The 8773-nt window shown below is 34.9% G+C and overlaps 1 protein-coding gene across 1 annotated transcript in view; it reads left to right on the top strand.

Annotated features, from left to right (window-relative positions):
• The window catches only part of unc80 (unc80, NALCN channel complex subunit), a gene marked incomplete in the record, with an annotated part of 366946 nt that overhangs the window by 315664 nt on the left and 42509 nt on the right, over positions 1-8773 (top strand). Inside the window, 2 exon segments of the mRNA XM_081749034.1 lie at positions 3220-3429; positions 6304-6488. Coding sequence (XP_081605160.1) covers positions 3220-3429; positions 6304-6488 — 395 coding nt within the window.

Raw genomic sequence — 8773 nt, 5'->3', positions numbered from 1 at the left:
GAAGCAAAAAATAACTTTTTGTGAACTGGAAAGTTTTATTGATCTGCAGAAACAATTGAAAGGAATTTTCATAGATCGGAAAATTTTCATTGCGATGTAGAAAATAGTGGAAAAACTTTTCATAAGCTGGACAATTTTGGATATTATGTACAGTGATGTTAGGTGGAAAATTTTCCACTTCATTTTACTGCACATTGAGCTATAAAATTCAATTCCTATAGAAAATTTTCCGGTTCCCGAAAGCTAATTGGAAAATTATAATTTGTTGCTAACTAACTTTCCTCTACAGAAATTGAATTTTGTAGCTCAATGTGCAGATCGTAGGAACCCAGTCGACTAATTCAATATTAGAAACCAGGTTTGAACCAAATGGGAATTGTGAACTGAGCTATGATCTTGTTGAACTTCTACAATGTCGTGTTGAAATTAATTTCTTACAAGTGGGTGCAACTCATACTGCAAAATATCCAGATATTTCTGGCTATTCAATCGACCCTCTATGCGGTGTAACTCACCTATTGTATCCTTACATATAATAGCCATTCCCATCAGTGAACAGTGACATGCAGCATTCGAACCGTGCGAAGTATGTGCTGTGGCTTCTCTCTCTTTTCTACAGGTTTATAAACGAGCCTTTGGCCATCACTCGATGATGCAAATATCTTGTCATCTGTAACTATTGTTCTGTCCCAGTTAGGATTAATATTTGCCTCAGCAAATGCTAGTCGGTCAACTTTATTGATGTATGTCAACTGCTTCTTACGTACAACTTGATAGGCCTGAAGACAGGCACCTTTGAGGTGTTGTCGAGCAGCATGAAAGGAACCAGAGAAACGAGATGCCTACACTAACTGTCAGAAAGTAGGGAATGGTTTTGACGGCTGGCATTAATCAAGGCCTAATCTTGATCCTTGGTTGAGACCCTTTGAGGGCCGGTGCCGGCTTTTCGAGCTACGTTACCTGTTTCTCTATACTTCCTCCACAAAATATATGCTGTAGCACGGGGAAATTGTTTATCAGCTTCAGTTACACACATATTAGCGTATTTACCCAGAACAGTGAATTGCTCGTGAATCGTTTGAAAACGATGTTCCGTAGTTTATGGGTGTCTGACTAGTAAACTTCGCGAAGAGGTTATTTCCTTACCAATTAGGTATTCCTGCTAATCGTCTGCTAGCAGTCTTTCCTCAGGACAGAAAGTAAGGCTATCGAATTCGAAAATGATTGGGACAGAATGCCTCAAGGCTTTGGTTAAAATCATTTCTTTGATTCCTATCTTATCATAGATTCAAAACACTACAAAGCAGATATTTACAGTTATTATGTTATAACCTAATTTGTGAAATAATTGTTATTTAATGGTTGTATATTATTTATTGATATTTTCTCAATAAGCCCCGTCTGCGCTGGAAGGGGGAGTTGAACTCCAACCCGATCAATCAATATATTCGATGGTTTATTATTATTATTATTATTATTATTATTATTAATAATAATAATAATAATAATAATAATAATAATAATAATAATAATAATAATAATAGTAGTAGTAGTAGTGGTAGTGGTAGTAATAGTAGTAGTAGTACAGGTAGCAGCAGTGATAGTAATAGTAGTATTAATAGTAGTAGTAGTAATAGTAGTAGTAGTAGTAGCAGTAGTAGTAGTAGTAGTAGTAGTAGTAGTAGTAGTAGTAGTAGTAGTAGTAGTAAAAATCCAAAAGTTTTATGAACGTAATATGAAAAGCATATTTCGGTCAGAAATACGGTTAAGCTCTATATATTATGGATATGAGAAACCGAGACATAAGAATATACAATAAAAATTAGAAAGGCTTGCCTTTCGCAAACGTAATACCTCTTGTTATTGAGACGAGATTTAACAGTTCACTTACATCAAATTCTCCGAGGGGAAGTTTAAAATAGCGTCCTGTCTAGTGTTGTGACTCAATGTATGTATTCGACTTCGCTTATTTTGTTTGATAGTTGGAGTTAAGTATACCTTTTCAGCACCGAGGCTACATGAGATGTGTATCTACAGTTTTAGGTAGACCCCAAACCACCGCAATGGGTTAAAATTTCAAAGCTGTCTGCCAGGAATGAAATCCATAACCTTGTCCAGCAAAGACGCGTGCCTAAGTTACTATATTATTGGGAAGGCGTGACTGAGATTATATTATTACACTAACCAACACACATTTGGTAGAAGTTTGGAGAATGGCTGATTCTCATTATGTTCCCTTTCCTGATATCTGGAAATCCTGTAGAAAATTTCTGGCTCTCAAAATGTTTCTTCTATTACATATAACTTTTAGAAACTAGCCATTCACTTTACCTTTTACGGGTGCTATTTTTCGTTCGTTCCTGCTCCCCTCCTAATTGTCACAAGACCAAGATTGATACATTGTCGGAAAGATGATGGAATGCAGATTTCAACGGTGTAATATATGTGTTAAGTATTCACTACTAGAAGAAGAAGAGAACGAAGAAACTAAAAAGAATGTTTAAAAATTGGTAAATTTAGAATTTGTCAGAAAGTGACAACACTGCAGATAATGGTGTAGCAACAAAACTTCGCCCACAAATACGCTATACACTTATGCCTATCGTGTTTAGAAATTAGAAAGATCGGCATCGTACAATGCAAAAAAAAAAAAAAAAGGTGCAATATTCAAGAAGCCTTTATGGATTTTAAAATTTTGGAATTTTACGCCACAATGTGGCATTTGTTTGCTCCACCCCTATTCCCATTCTAAATGCCACAAAGCCATGAGTCATACACCGTTCGAAAAGTTTCGGAATTCAGATTTCATTGATGTAACATGTGTGTCCATTGTACCCTATTTGTAAAGGACGAAGATAAATTTCAAAAGAGTGAAAATCCACCATATACAGCGTAAAAAAGTGGATTCCTTTCCTTTCTAGCCAACTTCCTGAACTCCTACTAGGTCCATTCTATATTTTCTGACTCGTTCGTTACGCATTTTAACGCGCCTATTCTATAAAGACTTATTATACTCCATTTTCTAAATCTCATGTCCATTTTACTTTGCTGAAGTCGTGTCAAGTTATCAATCCTGGCTCGAAAACTAAGCATAAGCCTTTGTCTCATCTTTGCATAGTGGGAAATTTTTATGCAATTCAACACTAATAACGTTGTAGAGTTTCTCAAAACAATTTAAAATAATGAATGTTCACTATAATTTTACTTTCTTTCTATTAGATTCTCCAAAGCTGAGGGAAAATGATGTTAGTTATATATTGACTGTCATTTTGCAAGCTATGAATCCACCTGATACCAAGACTGCGCCAGTTACAGCTCAAAATATCAAAAGTGCGTCTGAAATGAGAATGAGCAGCATGTCTTTTAATTCACGAGACTCGAAGAAAGTTATAAAAGTTCGACCAACTCTGTATAAAGTCGCTTTTCTTGGTAAGTGTTCTCATGTTTGGAGACTTTTTCCTCTCTTTTAGTCTGGGTATAGCCAGGAAATAAATCTTATATTGATAGAAATTCTTTCTTATTAAATATTGTATGAGTCATTATGTTGTTTGGGATTAAATTATTTTAACAGAAAGGAAATATCGTGACCATTTGTTAGTTTCTGTTCGTTTAAAACTGCAGTTTAATTGTTAACGAAATAATTGTTTCAGCATACCTTTATTGTTCTAAGAAAAATATAATTCTATTTATTTTAAACTTTACGGATCTTCACTTGTTTATAAATGTTATTACAGACTGTAATATACATGGACAACATTAAGAAATAAACAACAATCTTTCCATTGTTACTTCAACGCAACGTTTCAACAATAAGGTAATAGAATAACCACCGCAATAACAACAAAGGAGTCTACATGAATTGAAAAACATTCCAATGAACATAGGACTAAATACTGCATGTATATATATCGCGTGAATAGCAACTAAGGAACTAGACACGAATAATTTTACACATAGAACTTATTTTGTACTATTAAGTCAGCTGGTAAAACTACAAAAGATTATTTTTTTTGGACAGTGTACAATTTATATTTTACAGAATATTAAAATATAATTAATTACTAATGTACGTTATTGTGATAAGTTTTGCAACAGTATTTTCAAACTTTCGCCGAGATTACATGTCCATGAAGGCCCTTCTTGTCTACGACATTTCTACAGGCAGGACATCTGTGTTGCTCCCAAACATCTGCTCCCAAACGCAGTGCACTGGCAATTCTATTTATTATAGCTAATAATCGTAATAATGATAATGATTAATTACCAACAAAAAAAGGTAAAGTCAATTATAAAAAAGTCTGATAAAGTACTTAGCGAAAGAGCTCAAGATTTTATTTCAATACATATATATATACAGGGTGTATCAGACCACCTGTCCCAGGCATTTTTCTCGGCTCGTAGTGCACGTAAACACATCAAACAAAAAAGTAAATGACCAAATCGAATGTGGAAAATCAAATGATGATTCTTCCATATCCAGTGGCGTAGCAGGAGTATTTCCACGGGGTGTCAACTTCAAAATTTCAAATGGAAAGCGGTATCAATTTCAATTTGTTTGGAAGTGTTATGAAAAAGAAAGAACTTTTACAGGAAACACTTTTCGTTAAATTCTACGATTTTGCATCTATGTCTTATTTATTGTTTAATTGCAACTACAGAACAAAAGCTTTACGAGAGGCGCACTGAAAGTCGTGAGCAATATTTTTTCACAACCGTAATTTTTATTTGTAAGTTAAACCAAATATATCGTCTCAATCTATAGACTTTTCCTTTCCTTTTCTACATAGTCTCCGTTCTTTTGCGCACATTTTTCCCATCGTTCTCCAAGTTTGAAGTACCCTTGCGATAGAATTCCGTTCCAGCTGCCCATAAACAGTGACTCACTGCTTGACGAATATCCTCCAATGTCTTTATCGATAGCTTCGCATCTGTTCCTTCACAAAACCGAAAAGATAGTAGTCGGAGGGTGCCATGCCGGGACTGTAGGGAGGATGTGGAAGTGTTTTCCACCCAAATCTCCTGATCTGCTCCATAGTGGCACGTAAAATATGCGAACACGCATTATCCTATTTAAGGATGATCTTCTTTCCAGGGCGCTTATCACGCAATGCACGACGGAGCTTCAAAAGTGTCTGGATGTAGCGGCCAGAATTTATGGTTTGTCCAGGCTCAAGAAAGTGAACCAGATTGCAACCCTGTGCATCCCAGAAGACGATCCCTATAAATTTTCCTATCGATTGCACTCTCTTGGCTTTCTTCGGTGGTGAAATCCAGTGGTGCCATTCCATACTCGGCATTTTTGTTTCAGGTTCATAATAATGGAACCAGCTTTTATTTCCAGTCACAATACCCGTCAAAAGGTCATCACCTTCATATCAAAATCTCTGAAGAAGGGTTTGAGCAATGGTTAGTCCCTGACGTCTGTGGTCCTCGGTTAATAACCGTGGGACCCAACGGGCAAAAACCTTCCGATAACCTAACCTGTGAATCATTTCTTGCACCGCACTATGTTCAACACCAAGTTTTGCAGCATATCATTCACAGGATAAGTTTTACCCCTATCTCCCCTACTCAGCCCACCAACCTTTACCTTGTTGCGTTTCGTTTAGGCCCTTCGAGTTTCGTTTAGGCGCTGCGTGGCTGATGTTCGATAATCGTGTTTCCATCCTCAAAATGTTTCACCCATCTCCTAACATTGCTGGTACCCATGCACACATTTCCATAGGCACGCTACAGTCTGCGGTGAATTTCAGAAGCAGATTGGTCCTCTTTAACAAGGAATTCAAACACAGCACGGTGTCGAAGCGAAACATCGCTGCAGGCCATTTTGGAAATCCTGCCTGTGGTTACGTGCTAGCAAAAAACAGCGTCAACGTCTGGAAAAAAAAAAGAAAGAAATGTCTGTAGATTGAGATGATATACTTGGTTTTACTTGCAACTAAAGATTACGGTTGTGAAAACATGTTGCTCATAGAGTAATTATATAGTATAAGAGGTTTCAGCTGCTCTTCCGCTGAAACTGTGGAGACCGTGGCACCACCGCTCAAGGAAGTTATGCAGAGGGGACATGATATTTTATATACAAAAATGAAGTTAGTTTTCTCCGTTTCTTTTATATTTGACCAAACTTCCACTTCCTCACTTTCCTTAAAAGAAATTGAAAGTCGTATTCAATGACAGAAAAATGAACTTGTAATTCGATTGGGAAAAGAAACTTCCAGTCAGTATTTTCCGTAATGACTCTTTCTCCAAGTATTCACTCAGTAACTATCATATTGATGGTTTTTATCTTCTTTCTTTTAGGATTGAAGATTATGATGGTGTGCTTTGAACGAGATCTTGTTAATGACTGGCCTCGGGTTGCGAGAAATATTATGCTAATCGGTAAACAAAATGAAGGTGGACAGTACTTCTGGAATTTCCTAGATTTTGTTGTTACTCATCGTACACCACTATATTTATTACTACAAGCATTTATACTAAAAAGAGTAAGTACATATTCTGATGCATATACTATTTAATTATATAGATAGAACTTCAGTTTCTTCGTAATTAATGTTACATATGTTGAGTTTTTAAAGTTAATAACTGATTTCGATTTCATGAAGTACAACAGTATCGTAGATGTTTGTAGAATACCAAGCTTACGAACCCATGTACAACCACCGTCTCCTAGGGGTGAAGCCCACTCAGAAAATTGTACAACCACAGTTTCCTAGGGGTGAATTGCAGAGTTTAAGATGAAATCCATTCATACAGTTAATTTAAAACACTGCGCACCAACTCACAAGATTGAGCTGCTCAGCCTACGCGGTCAGCATATAAAACTGTAGTTACTCGATTAACATTTTAAAATGTCTTACGTCAAATATGATTTAATTCAAGTTAGGTTTTATTTATTACCTCTATACTGGTTAAGATTAAAGACATTGTATACGTTGATTCTTATATTACGTAGTGTTTAATCAGCTTGCTTTATTTAAACCTTGAAATTTAATTATATACCCCATTTAAGATTGTAAAAATGAGAAATGAGTGACGTGAGTAACTAGCGAAAGGGGTTTCAAACTGTAATCTTGAACTTCAGAATTTTAAAACAAGTAGTAAATAATTGTTTACCTAGGTATTATTATTCCGAAATCAATAGTATTTCGAGCAATAGTATTTCCGGAAGAATCTGAGTATTTATATTTATTTATCAAGTGATTGCTGCATTCATATTTTACTCTGAAGTCGATCTCCCGTAAACTCTTAGTGATCAAAGTTTAATTCGTATAATTTTTAATACTGAATTTTTTTTCAAATCATATATTTATTGACCACATTCAAAACATAAATCAGCATAACAAGAAGGAAGAAGAAGGAAGAAGAAAACATGGGAAGAAGAATAAGATTTTCCGAAAATAAGAGATGAATAGACATATAGAATATTATAGTAAAGATTCTCAATAATCAGCTTTTAATAAAAACGTACAGGATAAAAAAAATGTCATTAACCGAATCAACACTAATCCGTGTTTACGAATAAATAATTACGGAAGATTCTTTGCCTCAGGTTATTGAATAAACACAACCATTATGTATCAAACTAACTTTAGAACATAAGATCTTTGTTTAGATAAATTCACACGTGATAACCTTATCCCTATTATTCCCCATTTAGAGTCGATTTGCAGTTCATGCAGTCAGTAAAATTAGTGTTTAAGCATTACCTACGCCGTTCCTGAATTGTGGAAATACCATTTAGTCGCCTGAAAATACGAATTGACCCTCAAAAAATGAGTACAAAAGGTTTATTAGTGTTTTCTTGTATTATCAAGTATGCTAAATAGCATACTAAACGTTTACCAAAATTTGACCACTTAAAATGCAAAATTTTCAAGATGCTGTTCTAAACGGTTGTGGACCATTTTTAAAATCTGTCATTCAAGTAGATGCTGGATCATTGCTATTTATCCTAGAATTTTTTTTTTTTTTTTTTTACCTCATTCTCTTTATAATAAAGCAAGCTTTTCAGTACAACCATCCACATGTATGCATGTCGTATATGGAAAGGGAAATTCGGGATAATTCAGAAAAAATCCCTCTAAAATCCCTTTTTATAAGTTTTGCTCCGTCTAAAGTAGCTCCAGATAAGAGTACATGACTTTAATGCACCTAGAAAAGTACTATGAGGTATGGGTTATTTGCGTGCTAAACTATATTCCGATATCTGCAGTAGTTACGGAGAACAAAATATTCATCAATATCCTATCCTGTGAATATATCTAATCGAACCTAAAAATAGGCAATAAATAATACATTCTACAATTTTCATCCTATAAAATTAAAATTAATGCCTACCCCGTATGTTTTCATGATCTTAAAATACGTTTGTTACATTTAAATGATAAACAATATTTTCTTTATCCTTGATCTACCAAACGTTAAAACAATTTTACTAAATATTAAGTATTTACAAACATTCATTGTCATTATTCTTCCTAAACAGATTCATTGATAACAGTATCATAATTTTGTGTTTGACACGGTCCACAAGCAGACGTGCAAGGTAGTGCAACTATACAGTTTTACTATACAGGACAATTGGGAAATTACAATGAAGCATATAAAGAAGCAGTTTTTGTGCAACAGGTATTACTTGTAAAAGTACGTACTGATTGCGCCACAGCTTCCACCCCCAATGGACCGCATTCATATCTTTGTCATTTCCGATCGAAAATATGATTTGGTAATATTATCTAAAGGTGTGGTATTTGATTGAGAATTCAGC

The sequence above is a fragment of the Thermobia domestica genome, chromosome 2 (assembly GCF_964235325.1).
Source record: "Thermobia domestica chromosome 2, izTheDome1.hap1.1, whole genome shotgun sequence".
Lineage (NCBI taxonomy): Eukaryota > Metazoa > Arthropoda > Insecta > Zygentoma > Lepismatidae > Thermobia > Thermobia domestica.
The sequence above is the reverse complement of the archived record's forward strand: the minus strand, read 5'-3'. Positions and strand labels throughout refer to the sequence as shown.